Below are 15,535 nucleotides of genomic sequence, written 5' to 3'. Positions count from 1 at the left end.
AGGGTGTAGAAGTAATCGAAATGGATTTTTCCGGTTTGGCCTTGCTGAATTTTTCTCCACCTCACTTCACTGGCATCAGCCTGACTTGTAGCAGGTCAATCATTTTTAAAGGGTGACCGAATCGGGTATTTTTGGGGTGGAACTTGAAATGTGTACAAACGGGGTTGGGTTAAAAAAAAATCCTACCCTGTGTAAGAGGCAATCTTGCCTTGTCAATTTCCACGTACATTTCAGGACTGCAGGTAAGGTTATTTGGGAACGCTTGTGAAGGACTAGCGGAAAATATGAGGAAGGCAAAAGAAGAACCTTTTTGCTCAATTCAGAAGCACCGAAAAAGAAAAAAGGAACGCAAAGGAAGAAAGCACACCAAAGGGCGGGGTGAATGTATCTCCCACCAGGAAATGTTAGTTCAAGATGACACTTATTTATTTATAATATTTATATGCTGTCCTATTCGCAAAAAAGCCTCAGGACGGCTTACGATATAAAATATATCATAAATAACATAAATAAATTCCCGACCCACACTGGGTCCACCTCCACCCAGCGAACTCCTGCAAGGTGAGAAATGGGCATTATTTCTTCCCCCACCTTTGCTTCAGCTCCTCTTTGAAGCAGTTACCTCTGTTATCCCAACATCTTCTCCATTTACCTCTAAATATGGAAAGTAATTGGAGCAAAGGTTGCACAGATTTGGAAGCTGGGAAGTTGTTGGCAGGTGTGGGGGTAAAAGTATAACTTCAGAGGCTGGGAAACAGTCCCGGGCAGCCAAGAAACCCGGGAGCTGTCTGCAGATACACAAACATTCCATAACAAGCCACCTAGGACAGTGATGGCGAACCTTTCAGAGGCCAAGTGCCCAAACTGCAACCCAAAACCCACCTATTTATCACAAAGTGCCAACACTGCAATCTAACCTGGAAACAGGTTTAGTTTAGAAAAAGCAACCCACAGCCAGTTCAAGGAAATACACATATATCCTTGGCAGCGCACTGAGCAGCCATGCGAAAGCTCGGACGAGTTGCAGCTAATGAGTCGCGGCTTGTGACGTCATCGCCTGGCGCCGCCACTCCTTTCCGAGCCTGCGCATGGCCCCTGCGTGCGCTGTGATCCGATGCGCGGCTGCTGGGGCGATGCTGGAGCGACTTGGCTCATGTGCCGATAGAGGGGCTCTGCATGCCCGCTGCGGCTCGCGTGCCACAGGTTCACCGCCATTGACCTAGAAGGTCTGCCTACCTGGCCCAGGTAGACCATGTTCCTGGCCAAGGTGTGCGGGTTACTCACCTGCAAAAACTCCTGAATGATGAGGGAGGTTGGCGATCGGCTGAATCCAAGGTCCTGCTCTAGAAGCCGATTGTTGTAATCCTGTTTCTCTCGCCCCCACCTCCTGGAGGAGTCCTCCAGCTGCAGCAGACAGACCAAACACCCCGCAAAGCGGACTTGGATTTCCAGCATGTGTACTTTCCTAAGCTGATTCCTGCATGTCCGACCACCGTTTGAGTTCTAGTCCTTTGGAGTCAGGGCTTTCCTTGTCGTCCAGGCCAGCCTGATTCAGCCTGGTGGGGGCTGCTGGTCTTGATGGCTATGCTCTCAGTGCGCCTGAGTACACCAGTTTCTGGGGAACGCAGGTGGGAGGGTGAGCGGGACCCATGCCCTGCTGGTGGGTTTCCTGTGGAAAGCCAGTTGGCCACCAGGGGATCAGCATGCTAGACTTAGTTGGCTCCATCAGGGATCCTCCGGCTGTATTGGACTACAAAATCCATCAGTGCTGGCCAGCATGGTCACTGGCCGTGATCACCAGGCAAGGCGTGAGGGTGCCAGGCTGGGGGACGGCTGGAAGAGGCATCAGTGCCTTTCTTTCCAGTTCAGGCTTTATGTATGTATGTATGTATTTATTTTATTTCTCTAGGGGACTTCTATGCCGCCCCATTCGCCGAAGCCTCGGGGCGGCTCACAACCATAAATAAATAGAATCCAATAAAACAATATAAATTAACAATATAAATTAAGTCGCCCTGGCCAAAGAATAAAATAAATAAATAATATTAACAATTAAAATGACGTTTGAATAAAAAGGCCTTCGCCTGGCGCCGAAAAACAAATAACGACGGCGCCAGGCAGATCTCTCTGGGGAGCGCATTCCATAGATTGGGCGCCACCGCAGAGAAAGCCCTCCTCCGGGTACTCACCCTCCTAATTTCCTTCACGGAGGGTTCGCGGAGAAGGGCTTTGGAAGGATGCTCCGGGATGGAACGTCCATTGGTCCATCCCGGCCAGTGCTGTCAACATTGGCTGGCAGCAACCCTCCGGGGCTTCAGGCAGGATGCCTTTCCAGCTCTACCTGGGGATGTCAGGATTCGAATCCAGAGCCATCTGCGTGCAAGGCAGGTGCTCTGCCACTGAGCCATGGGGTCCTAGGAGAAGAGCAACCCATGCCGGAGGCGTTCAGGGGATCGCAGCCCGTTACCTGGCATTCCAGGGCATGGACGCGGGCTTCGGCCCTCTCCAGTTTAGAGATCAGTGAAAGCTTCTCAGTGCTGCTGGAGAGACTGTCCTGCTGGGAGCGGAGGGAACGTGTTATAATGCAAGAAGAGAGAAACAGCATTAAAAAAAGATCAGAAAGAAAACCCTGTACAGCCTCAGGCTGGCATTGACTTGCGGAAAGCAGAGCATCGCTAACTCCGAAGGACTTGCCACATCCCTCTGTTTTCTCTCCAGAGTGGCTTGCCCCGTTCTGGCATCGTTTTTGCCCATCAAAGTCGCTGCTATTGGCTGAAGCAGCAGCTCATTTGATCTGGGACAGGGTAATTGCTTATGTGCCCCCCACCCCCCAGTACTCCCTTTAGAGGAGAAGCAGTGCTGGGAACCAGGCAGTAAGTGGTATTTGCATGCCGATCAGTCTATTAATCGTGAGCTTTAGTTGGCTGATTGATCGACCGACTGACTAATTGCACAGTCAGCTAAAAGCACGTCTGGCAAACGGCCTCATTGAAGAGTTGCATTTGCCCTTCACCTGCCACGGCATACAATCCCTGAGAACTTCTTCTTGGGTCAAGCAGATCCCAAAGCGAGCAAAATGGTTATTGCTTTGTCCCAGAGCTTTCCAAAGCTTCACAGAGCTTTGGCCCTCTTCTTTCTTCATTCCTCTTCCAGCCACCCAGAATGGTTATGAAAACCTGGAGACAACTCTGATGGAAGGAAGCAGCCCATAATATTCAGGATCTGCGGTTGCCGGGGGGGGGGGGCATCTTACCGGCAATGCCTGCTGCTGCAATATGATGGGGGCACGGTAAGAGGACTTGCCCAGTTCATCCCGCAACCGCATGTTCTCCATCAGAAGGGTGGAATACAGATCCTTGGACCAGCTGTCGCCTGGGACGAGACAGAAGGTGCTCAGCAGAAGAGAGAAGGGCTCTGCAGGCATCGGCCGGCTCTCAAACAGGGAACTGCTGAGAGGCTGCAAGCTGCAAATAATTTTCTCGATGGGAATTGTTTCGTCATTTCAGCAACACACACTGCCCCAGTGCAGCGCTTCATCAAAAGCGTTGTGGGAAATCCAAACGGTGCCAGCCTGGGGCGCTGATGGGGAACACGGGCACTGCTGCCAGAACCCACGAAGGCACAAGAGGCTCTGCCTGGGGCCGTGTCGCCAAGGGCCCCCTCGGATCTGGCCCCGTGGAACAGCAGCAGCCATCGTCACAGGGGTTGTTGGGGTATCTCAGTGACAAACCTCAGCAGGCCTCTGAGGGCACCCCCTTCCTGCCACAAGAGAGGCACAGGGTGTATTCGACTTACTCAGACCTCGGGCCGAATCTGGGAACTGGACTGCATCTTTCAACCGCTCCTTCATCTTATCTTCCAGCATCTTCTCCATCCTCTCAATCACCTGTTGGCGGAAGCAGTGGCTGAGGCCTGCTGAGAAGGGGGGGACCCTTTGCCCCACCCCAGGGACTTCCGGAAGGAGCCAGTGGCCCTGCGCTGCTCTTGTACTCAACCTGTCACGATGGAGGCCAAGCATGGCTGCTCATGCTTCACCCAGAAAGAGGGCGGAAGAGAACAGCGCATACCATTGGCTTGTTCATACGTTCAGACGCACATTTAGAAATGAGGGACGCCATTTCAGGAGAAATTCTGCATGAGTTATCCTAGCAGGGCAGGCTGTGACTAGGGGAATCTCTGAGGGGCAACTGAGGGCTTTCCTGGACCAGGCAGGCCTTCAAATAGAGGACGTTCTCCAACAGAGGACCATCTTCTGTAGAGGACTTTATGCTGGGTTCAAGCACGGTCTATTACCTTAAAAATAACCCAAGGATTTCAACCATTCTCTCTGCAACAAGCTGGCACAATTGCTCCCTATCTGGAATCGTAAGCCAAAGAGTTCAGACGTGTGGCTGAGGCCCTCAACTGAGACCCTGCTTCTCGCGTTTGCTCCCAGTCACCTTTTCCTGCTGCCTCACGGCATCTTCCAGCGCTTGCATCTTGGCTATCTTAGCCTGGCATCTCCGGAGCATGAGCTGCTGCTGCTTGTGAGCTCGCTGGAGCAAAACCAGGTCCTTTTCCCGGTCATTTTTCTGGTGGGAAGGGAGCCAAGAGAAGTGAGAGGCGGGGATGGCAACAGCGGTAGGAATGATTGGGCAGCTCCCCGGGGGCCTACATCCCACTGGGGGGCACTTGGACTCGCTCCTTCTTTCACCGCCATCACAGGCTTGTCCACCTGCCTCTGGTTCTGCCCAGAAGATGGTGATGGTGGGAACGAGGAGCCATGGATACTAAGAATCCGAGGCAATAAAATGGAAGAGTTCTTTCGCACGGCTCTTCCCGGGGCTGAGTGGTCTACTAAAAGAAATTGGGTGGGGGGCAATTGGGTCCTAAAACAGCAATTTCACTGGTGGGGCCATGAACCACCCTGACATTAACTGTGCAGGGGCTTTGGTTTCTTTCTCTGTCTCTTGCAACAGCTACAGGGGCCCTCCCATCCTGACCCCCATGATGCCCTTGAAGCGGTGTTGCCTTGAGGCATTGTGGGAAAACATGGCAGCCCCCCTCAGTGGCAGGTGCTCTGTTGTGTGTGGTGGCTGCCATTTTGTGTAGGCGTCTGCTCAGCAGTCTGTGTGGACTGGATGCATTCTGGGGCCTCAGGCTTTGCCCCTTCATCACAACCCTGCTTGCACACCACTGAGGTCCAGAGGAACCAAGCGGAGCCCAGAAGTCTCTGAGGGAGATCTCTTCCAAAGTATAGGAAAGATGCGCGGATGTGCACGTACCCGGATCAATTCATTCTGCAGCTTTTGCACCCGATCTTTCATCCTGGCCATCTCCCGAGCTCCAGAAGACAGTTTCTGCTTCAGGGCCACTAAAAGAAGGAGGAAACAAGAACAAAACCCCATCACAACAGGTTATGGTTCCCATCCATGATGAGGCAGTGGCAGCTGGTGCCCTTAGGAGCTGGTGGGGCAGGAGAGAAGGCAGGTGTTCAGCGTTCTACCAAGATCGCCAGAGCCACACAGGAGGAGACCCTGCGTGGCACCTGGAAGCAGTGGGGGGAATGTACCAGGTGGCTGGGGAAGAGGCAGGGGGTCCTTGCCTCACTTTACCCATATAGAGCTGCCTTTTCCATGGGGGTGGGGGTGCTTCTTCTCCAGGAATAGGAGAACTCACCCAACCCAGAGATGAAGGTTGTGAGGTGAGGCTATAAACACATGAAGGGGACTTATATTGAGAGAGACCACTGGTCCATCTGGCCCATGACTGGGAATTCTGGTTCCCAGGAACCCTCACCGTTGGATGAGTCTGTATCTGCCTGGCCTTGGAATATGTCCCAACCAGAACTTTCCCCTTCATTCCCATGCACTTCTTCCCACATAAGTGCCTTCTCTCACCCTTGCCATGCCCACCCCCGGGGCCCACGGTGGCATGGTAGCAGAGAAGCGGGAGAGCCACTTACGAATCTTGTCTACTATTTCTGCCTTGGTCATGACATCGAGGTCTATGTCCTGAAAGAGGGCACGGCCCACGTCCTCATGCAAGCAGAGGCTGCGCCTCAAGGTGCTGTTCTCGGCCTCCAGGTTGGCTACGTGCCGGCGCAGGGATAGGATATCATCGGCCATCCTCTGCAAGGCTGCGCGGTAATTTTCTGACTCCTGTGAGTCCCATTTGAGGGGAGAGGAAAGGAGAGAAGAGGAGAGGACAGAAGGCAGAAGGCAGAAGGCAGAAGGCAGAAGGCAGAAGGCAGAAGGCAGAAGACGAAGGGAAGGGAAGGGAAGGGAAGGGAAGGGAAGGGAAGGGAAGGGAAGGGAAGGGAAGAGAAGAGAAGAGAAGAGAAGAGAAGAGAAGAGAAGAGAAGAGAAGAGAAGAGAAGAGAGACCCAAGAAAGATACCTTCCATGAGAACACCTCCTCTTCCTTTCTGTCATGCATGGAAATTGATCCTGCATTGCCCCCAAAGAGGAAATGCATTCAGAGGGCAAAAGAAGGCACAGGTTTGCATGACATTTGCATACGCTAATGCATACCTAGAGATGTAAATGTAGAAAGCGGGACTAATTGTTGCATAGAAATATAATACATCTGGGAAGGGTGGTGGGGAAGTCTGCGTGGCACGCGGCTTCCAAGGAGCCATCTGTGGGGGGGCAACTTCCAGGCCCGGCTGCTCTCTTAAGACGAGTGCTGCCAAGGCAGGCCGGAGACCACCTGGTCCAGAGTTCTGCTCGCCGAGGGCCAAGCCGCCACCCGCAGAAACCCACAAGCAGGCCCTCCTGCCCATGCTCCCCAGCAAGTCCTGCGCAGAGGCATCCTGCCCATGAGGCTGGAAGTAGCTTCCGAGGGCCTCCCACCCAAGACTCTGTCCCTGGTTTTTCCTCATCCATTTTTATTTACTGATCATTTGATGGCTACTGATTGATTTTAAGAAGGGGAAGGAATAGACATGGCAACCAGGGCTTTTTTCTCGCACAGCAAGGTTGTCACAGGGCATCATAGCCGCCATGAAAGGGCAAGTGCCCAGTGTCTGGCCTTAATCGCGCTCCACTCCTCTTCCTCAGATGATCCTGATTCCAGCGTCAGGAGATGGGGAAGCGCTGCTCCCTGCCCCTCCCTCCACCCCAGGCAAAACTTTCTCCACCTCTGTTCTGCCCCTGCTCCATTCGCTACCTTCCCCCCAGCTGGCTAAGCAGCCCCAAAGAGTGTCATCTCTTCCCACGGGGAGCTGCCCGGGCCATGACCGTTGGCGTTACCGCGGTTCTCTGTCCTTCTCTGGCACACCCCGTACGCACTTCCTTCGACCTGCAACTCTAAGCAACGTGGCAAGCTTCCCCAGCCGCCCCCCCCCCCCGTGGCCCTGGCCACACGCCAACCCACGCCTCATGTCCCGGTCTCCCGGGCCCACCGGATCCCGAGATACCGGGCCTGATGCAGCGACCTTGGCTGTGTTCTCCTCCTGCTCGCTCTCTCCCCACGCATCTCTGCGCAAAGGGCAGGCGTGCTGCACACAGGGAAGCCGGCTGAGGAGGAACCGCTGTCTGTCCGGCCGCGCCCTCCCTCCCTCCCTCCCTCCCTCGCCAGCCACCTGTGGCCTCGCTGACTGAAAGGCGCACGGCATTCCATGCGCGCAGGGCAAGAGGAATCAGGCTGGTAGGGAAGCAGGCAGGGAAAGACCCGTTCGGCAAAGGCCTGGCTGTGAGCTTGGACTTCCTGTGTGCACCCTGCACTCCTCCCCGTTTGCTGGCACCATTCCGCATGTCTCCTGGAGTGGTGCTGGCACCGGGGTTTGGGGCGAGGGCCAGATGCCCCCAGTCGCCCTCCTTCAGCGGGCCGCCCCCCTCGCTGCCACTGCCTCCAGCTGCGCGGGCTCCTTCCCCCTTCCCCATCATGGGGCTGCTCGCCTGCTGGAGAGGCGGCGCGCCAGGGAGCATGGAGGCCGGGGCATTGCCTGTGCCTCCTTCTCGGTGCCACGGTTGTCTGGGGCAGAGCAGGAGCGCATGGACCAGCAGGCTGCAGTGGAGAAGAGGAGGAGCGACTCCAGCGGGAGCGTGGCAGCTGCCCAGCCGTGCTCGGCGCTGCCCCTCGGCCCTGCATGGTGCGTGTGATCGGGAGGAGGAGAGAGAGTGACCCCGGCCAAAGTCCCACTGGCCCATGCTTCCCCAGCCTGGAGCCCTCGAGCTGGACTTCAACTCCCAACAGCCCCAGCCAGCTTAGATTGCTGGGCATTAGAATCGAACCTGTTTGGAGAACATCAGATTGGGGAAGACGGATCTAGTTTGACATCCTGGTTCCGGCAGGAACCAGCAAGGGAGCAGCTGGCAGCTGGCCCTCCTTTGCCTCCCAGGAACTTGCACTCAGGAGTGGTACACTGCTTCTGAGGCTGGAGGTTCCATTGCTAGGATTTTCGTGTGTATAGACCAGTATGGTGTGTGTGTGTGTGTGTGTGTGTGTAGGAGAGAGATCAGGAACCTAGTGTGGGGCACAGAGAGTTTTCAATCCCTTTCACTCTCCCCAATTCCCGATCTGCAGCTCCATCCGTCTGCACTGAGTGCCCCTCCTCAAATCACACTGGTAAAAATGGAGCCCTCTTTTTGTAGTGCAAACTGCAGGAACGGGGAGCGCAGTCGGGAAAGCGACGAGGGTGGGGGGCGAAGCATGCAAGCCCCGTCTCCCACCCCACGGCTTGAACCCCCCTTGCTGTGCCTGCCGCCTAGCCGGGCCAGCAATGCCCCACAGAGGCCCGAGGAGAGCAGAGCTGACTGTGGCCGACTGGGAAGGGGGGCGCAGCTGCCCGGCTTGGGGGCAGGGGTGGCCTTGGCCGGCACAAGCCCGGCGGCCTTCAGTGGGGTGAGGAGAGATAAGCATGGATGTTTGTTTATGGCGTGCGGGGACCAATGGCCTGGAAGCAGCGGAGGGGCACCCTTTCTGCTCCTCCGGACGATGCGGCAGCCCCCGGAGACCCTGCTTTCTGGCCCTGAAAAACAGCGCAGCCTTCGCAGCTCAGGAACCTGCTTCTCCAGGGAGAGAGGAAGATGCACAAGTCGTGCCGGCTGGCCGAGTGTCCTAATTTTCGGTGGCTGGTCCTCTACTTGCACATCTGTCAGAGGACAGCCCTGCCTTTGCCAGTCCTGGCCTTCCAGGCCAGTCTGGTTTCCCAAGAAGGGAAAGCCCTGAAGCCTTGGAGTGGCCCGCTCCCCAATGCCAGGCTGTGAATCACAGTCACGGTCTTCCCCACGAATGGCTTATAATTCCCATTGAAAGTAGAGTCTTTATGCAAAGTTTGAATGGAGTCAGAGATGTGGAAGGGTGCTCAGAGGTCATCTAGTCTAACCCCCCACTCCATGAAGGCTTGGCTCTTCAGGATGCAGCTACAAGCATCTGTAAGAACTAACGGCCATGCGGTCTCTCCCTAAATCCCTCCAGCAATGGAGAACCTCCCACCTCCCAAGTCAGCTTGTTTCGCTTTTGAACAGCGCTCACTCGCCGTCTCCTAATGTTAAGCTGATCTGCTTCCCTGCAGCTTCCAGCCTTTGGTTCTTTCCTACCTTCTGGAGTAACAGAGAACAACTCTGCTCCCCCTTTCAAATATTTTAAGCTTGTCACCACGTTTCCCCTTCATCTTCCCTCCTGCCAGCTCAACATACCCAACACATTCAAGCATGCCGCAGGATGGCCCCGTTCAGAGATCACACTGAACCAGGGGCTGGACTAGATGATCTCTAAGGTCCCTTCCAAGTCCATGATCCTGTATGACCCTGCTGAAAGTGAAGCAACGTGGCTCAGCGGGATCTGCCTCTCCCAGCTACCTATCCCGAGGCCTGAACTTAATGGGTCAGGCTTCCCTTGGCTGATCACACATTTGCATATTACTCACTAAAACTGTTGTTTCAAGGCATGGCCTTCCAGGCTAGGACTGGGCGGAACGTTCCCTCCTTCTGGAGAGGAATGTTCAGGGAGCCTGGAGGTCACTGGTGTGCTTTTTCTAAGGCTGCGCAAGAGCTTTTATTCGTCATTCATGTAAAATATATTATCTTTCTTCTGGAGGGCTGCTGCCAAAGGATGCCGTAACCACTCCGAGAGCAAAATGGCTCGTACCTGTATTTTCTACCCTGACCAACAGAGGTTCAGTCAAATTGCAGAAACCCCCTAAACCAAAATTAGCAGTCATTTTACTCTCCCTGGGGACAAACTAGAGCGTGTGAGCTTTTCTACCTCTGTGCATTAGCATTTCTTGCAAGCATTTCCCAGTCTGCACAAGAGAAATGCCTTTCATACGGCGGGAAGCACCTGCAACATTTCTTTTCCAGCCCACTAAGCAAGTCACCCGTGCAAATCTAGCTGTTTTCTGCAGAGGGCAGCATTTTGCTTCCAATGCACATTTTTCTATTCCGATTTCATCTCTTCCAAGTGTTTCTCTTCCCTGTGTATTTCCAGAGACCTGGCATCTCATCCACAACATATCCCAAGCCACATATAGTCATCCGCTCTGGGGTCCTTTAAGCGTAAAGAGAAACTGTTATGTACCCCCTTCTCCAGCCCCAGGCACTTTGCCTGCCTCCCCAGTAATGAAACCATTCCATGGCTTAGTTCTAGATCCAAATCCAACGAGCTTCTTCCCCAGCTGTCACTGAGCAACAACTTTCTTTGGAAGAGGAGAACTGGGAAGCAGGGCCCACCTCACTGGCTTGGCAAGAGTCGGGATGTGGAGGAATCCAGACTGGAGCTGGGAATCCAATGGATTCCTCATCAGGAAGCAAGCTCCGTGCTCTGTAGAAGCACCAAACCTCTTCCATGCAGCATTCAGCAGCCAGGCGTGCTTGGAACAACAGAAACTGGTTGGTTCACAGGCACTCATTACTCATGGCATTCGCTTCATGAATGGGTCTTATTTGACAAAGGAATTTCAAATGAATGGGCATCCCGCTGCCCCCCCCCCCCACCTTGGCCTCCGTGCTTCCTCAAAGAAAATAATAATAATAATAATAATAATAATAATAATAATGCTTACCATGTCCTGAACCTCTTCAATGATAGGCCTGCCGAACACAGAACAAGGGGTCATTACGGGGAATCCCCTTCATGGGACCCTCATCAAGCAGAAAAGACTGAATAGGTGCGTAAAGCGCTTTACTCAGAGGTAGCAGAAAGCCCCTCTCTGTGAGCATTCTAAGTCAGGAAAGGGGCTTCTTCTAGAAATGCCTTGAAAAGCATCTTGCCAGCAATTTTCCATCATCCCCCTTCCATTCCCCACCTCATTTCTCTTAAAAAATATTTATTGTATTTATATCTTGCCTTTTATCCTGCAAGGTACCTCGTCTTCTCTCTTTTATCCTCACAACAGCCCTGCTGTGCTGCACTGCTAGGAAAGCAGGAGGATTGTGGTTTTTTTTTTTTTACAAATCATACACCCATGCTCTGTTTGAAGTTATGGCTATAACTTGCACTGGGAAAGGGGTTTCTTCATGCACAATGCACACTTTCCCCAGTCGAAGGAAATGAAAACAGCGCACAACAGAGCACTGGAAACAAGGCGAGCCGAGTTTGGCAGTCAGGAAAATTGCTTGCTCACTGATCCCAAGCACCACCAAGCGGATACAGCTCCCAGGAATGGCAGAAAATGGCCCAGAAAATGTCTTTGCTGCAAGAACAGTTGCTTTCCTTTCACGGGTCGTCGGGCCGCCGTACCTGCGGGTGGGTCCCTCCTGCAAGATCTCCGCCACGGCGTTGTGCGGGGGCATTTCATCCTGGGGCAGCTGCAGAGCAAAAGACAGGCTGGTCACTCGGGAGAAGCTGCAGCGAAGGAAGAATGCAGCCCCACTGCCTCCCCCTGCATTTTTCCTCCCAGAAAAAGATCTGCCGGAAGAAAGAGATGGAATAACCCACCGCACCTAGCCTTTCGACTGCTCGAGCCATTCGGACATTCACTTCTTGTATTCGTGTTCGACTTTTTTTGCTCAAGGCGGCGGTGTAATTCTCCTCCTCTCAAGCCTCACAACAGCCACCCTGCGAGGCAGCCTGGGCTAAAAGCCTGTGACTGGCCCAGGGTGACCCAGCGGACGCCGTGGCCCTCCGGAGCCCCAGTCCCGGGCCCTTACCCACCACACCGCAGTGGCCCTTGGGCTAGGCGCTGTCCGTCGGAAAACCTCAAATCTCCCTGCTTATTTTTTAATCAAACAATATTTTAACAATGTTTAATATTTATTGGGTTTTAATTGTGCAGCCAGGGTGTCTCCGGGTTTTTAACTGTATTTGTATGGTATTTATTTATTTCTGTGAGCCTTCCTGAGGCTATATAGCAAGGGGATGGCATACAAAAACTTTAAACACACAAACAAATAGATAAATGAAACCCACTTTTCCTCCAAGGCAGCATACAGAAAGGCTGCTCTAACCACTGAACTTTGCTCTCTAAGTTAGGACTGAGTTGTGGTTTGAGCCAAAGCGGAGAACTGCAGCCTATATTACAAATTATGATTCAAATTGACATGTGGCTTTCCAGAAAAGCACCAAAGCAGTGAACATAAAATCCAGTGGCATACAACTAGCAGTCAATATAATGTTAAAATAACGCAATACAAACGAATCAGCAATAGAATCGCGGAATCTACAATGTGCCACAAACCATCCTAAGGTCATATTTCAGAGGAAGCACATCTAAAGAAATGATTTTAAGAAGTTAGGGCATCAGAACGGTAGCTTGCTGGCCCCAGGGGAAAAATCACAGGACAAGAGATGCTGGAAGCCTCTGCCCCCCCACCCCATGGCGCTCTTAAATCATTTTATGCCCTGCACTTAATTTTCTCGTGGGAGGGGGTTTCAAAGGCCACGTGAAGCATTTCAGTATGTAAGCATCCAATCGCTGTTTCATCCCCCTTCTCCGAGTGTCATTTCATGCTTCACCCCTAAGACTATATTTTGAGCATGTTAGATATTAACTATCCCCGATTTCTGCTCATCACAGGAGCAGTTTGGCATTTTAATCTCCCTGGAACCAGGACAAGGTGGGGAATTGCTTCCGCTGTGCCCATCGCTTGCTTTCCCCACCCCAAGGGTGGCGTCCAGTCCTGGTTAAATCACCACCTTTGCAGCCCCGGCTACTCACGGTGCAGGAGAACGGCCGATAGTACAAGGCCATGTGCCGTTTCCGAGTGGTCCGGCTCTGTCTCAAACCTCTCTACCGGGAGGGGCGGGGCGGGAAGGGGGATCCTCGAGCATTCAGTGACCAGAAACAAGCGCTTCGACACTCCCCTAAGCGATCAGGTTAGCAAGCCTCTGACTCTGGGTTGCCAGGTGCCTGCTCTCTCCAAACAGCCGCTTCCAAAGAGCCGAGCAGCCTCCGGCACAGCAAAGCAAACAGGTGCGCTCACCTGGGAAAGGACGCGCCCTCTCCTGCATCCACCAGCCATGCCTGGTAGACAAAGAAAGCCGGGAGGGCCCTAAACTGGCACAGGTGGCCCGTGGGAGCACACGGGGGGGGGGGGAGATCTGGCCCTCCCTGGACAAGGCCGTTGGCTTGCACACCTGTTTCTAGCACACTCCACTGTTGTGGCTACAATAACGCCTCTCCTAGCAACCGGGCTGTCGTGTGTCCTTTGCTGAGGAGCAGGGCGAGTGGCAGCGACGAGCAAAGAAACAGACGTCAAATTCTTGTCCGTCTGACGGTTGTTAACACGGCTGGACGAATCTGCCAGTTTCGGTTTTTCAGGTTTCTGTTCGTAAGTCCGGTTTGTCCCAAATATTGAGGATTTTGCATAAAAATGGGCCCACTTTTACTTGGCTTCATGACAGATTGCATTTCTGTCCCATTGACCTACTGAAGCTCTCCACTGAGTTTGGTCTAATACTCACATTCTTTTTGCCCGAAGATAATGCACTTGGAACAGCATTCTTGCAAATATAAGCCCTTTCCTAACACACACAGATTTGGACTTCGGCTCCCAGAAGCCCCTGCCAGAATGACCCGTGGACAGGAATGCTGGGAATTAGGGCCCAGGGTCCCTGGAGATCTGCTTTCCGCCTACCCCTGAACGACACCATGGAGCAGCTCTTCATTGCCTGGCCAAGAGGCGGGACTACCCGGCTCTCCTTGCCCTGCGGCTCTGCCTCAGGTGTTCCAGAGCTCAGCCTTGGCCGACGAAGGGCTGTTCCCTGGCAATCGACACCCCATTTACCACCCTGCTCAAATGCTTCGGGATGCCGGCTGAGCATGATGGGGGCAGCTCCACCGCGGCCCCCAGATCCCAGAAGATAGCAATAAACGGAGGGAGGGTGAACTTTTGAGGGAACAGCCAGTGGGACCCACGTCCTGGCTTGCCCCTCTTCCCTCTCCACAAACTCCTTCCTTGGGACCTTCCCTCCAGTGGCCACACTCCCCAGAAGAGGCTCTGGGGAAGGGGCTAAGACAGAGCAGAGGGGTGGGAAAGAGCAGGCAGCCCCCTCCCACCCGCCTGCTTCTCCACGTGGCTCCCCCAGGTTCCCTTACATCTCCTCCTCCCAGGCACCGAATCTCTTCCAGTCTGGGGTCCGAATTTCGTTCTGGAGAATCTTTTTGGGACCACCAGGCCAAAGGGCCAGACCCAAAATATCCCAAATGCCAGTGTAGGTTTGCTTTCAGCTTCTCAGGAACCAAGCCTTCGGAGGGGCACATGCCAACCTTCTAGACTCGGGGGAAAGCCGCACAAAAGCTGGGAAAGGCACACGCCTGCCAGACATCAGGGGAAAGGCAACACGGGCATGTGGCTGGGACCCTGCGCCCCACCTCTCACCCCTTCCTTTCTCCCTGACCATCATCCCCTTGGAGAGGTGCCCCCAGACTCATCCTCCACTCCCCCTTGCCTGTCCAGGGCCTCTCTCCCAGGTCTGCTCGCAGAAGGCTGCTTTCCCCTTCTTTTGCGAGACAGACACCCGGCCCTTTATCTGCCCGTTTTAGCCACCCTCAGTGCCCGATTTCTGGGCAGGCAGTTGGACGGGGTGGGTGGAGGGAAGGCACACAAAGTTGTCGCTCTCTCATTTCCCCCTAGTCTCGTTTCCGCTCGCTGGAACTAAGTGCCGGGCTTTTTGCTGCCTCAGCGCTCTTCCTCGCCACATGGCCCGTCTCATGTTTCAAAGGCTCAATTCAGCTCTGCAGCTTCTCCTGCTACGACCTTCACCGGGACGAGTCATTTTTCCTTGGCTATCAGCTCAGTGACGTTTGCTGTGTCCTTCTGCCCCTGGCTCCGGGGCTGAGCCTCGTGGAGGAGGGTCCCTTGCAGCCCCTTTCATCTATGGGTCCTCTCCCCGCCAGGGGGCCTGCCCTAGTCCCCATTTTGAGAACCATAATCCCCATCCTCTGTGACTGAGAGGGAATGCAAGGCACTCGCCATCTGGGGAAAGGAAAGCTCCAAGTTACACAGGACTACGAACGGGACTGGAAATGAAACTGCCCCATTGCACTGGCCTTGTTCAAATCCTGGTGTGGCTGCACCCAGAATTCGGTTCTGGTACAGTTCTGCACTGGAGGAAGGACATGGTAGAGAGCTGGAAGAGTGCGGAGAGAGTCAGCTGGGATGATGTCAGGG

The 15,535-nt window shown here is 53.9% G+C and overlaps 1 protein-coding gene across 1 annotated transcript in view; it reads right to left on the bottom strand.

Moving 5' to 3' along the window:
- Positions 1 to 1,308: 1,308 nt before the first annotated feature.
- CCDC33 (coiled-coil domain containing 33) overlaps positions 1,309 to 15,535 on the bottom strand; it is a gene marked incomplete at its 3' end in the record, with an annotated part of 97,754 nt that continues 83,527 nt past the window's right edge. Inside the window, exons 10-18 of the mRNA XM_044450492.1 lie at positions 11,664 to 11,731; positions 10,987 to 11,014; positions 5,945 to 6,140; positions 5,265 to 5,353; positions 4,440 to 4,571; positions 3,796 to 3,886; positions 3,254 to 3,372; positions 2,468 to 2,554; positions 1,309 to 1,404 (exon numbers count right to left, since the gene is read on the bottom strand). Coding sequence (XP_044306427.1) covers positions 1,309 to 1,404; positions 2,468 to 2,554; positions 3,254 to 3,372; positions 3,796 to 3,886; positions 4,440 to 4,571; positions 5,265 to 5,353; positions 5,945 to 6,140; positions 10,987 to 11,014; positions 11,664 to 11,731 — 906 coding nt within the window. The remainder of the gene's footprint in view (positions 1,405 to 2,467; positions 2,555 to 3,253; positions 3,373 to 3,795; positions 3,887 to 4,439; positions 4,572 to 5,264; positions 5,354 to 5,944; positions 6,141 to 10,986; positions 11,015 to 11,663; positions 11,732 to 15,535) is intronic.

This window comes from Varanus komodoensis, unplaced genomic scaffold, assembly GCF_004798865.1.
Source record: "Varanus komodoensis strain SLA01 unplaced genomic scaffold, ASM479886v1 scaffold67, whole genome shotgun sequence".
NCBI classification, from domain to species: domain Eukaryota; kingdom Metazoa; phylum Chordata; class Lepidosauria; order Squamata; family Varanidae; genus Varanus; species Varanus komodoensis.
This window is presented reverse-complemented; position numbering and strand designations above follow the sequence as displayed.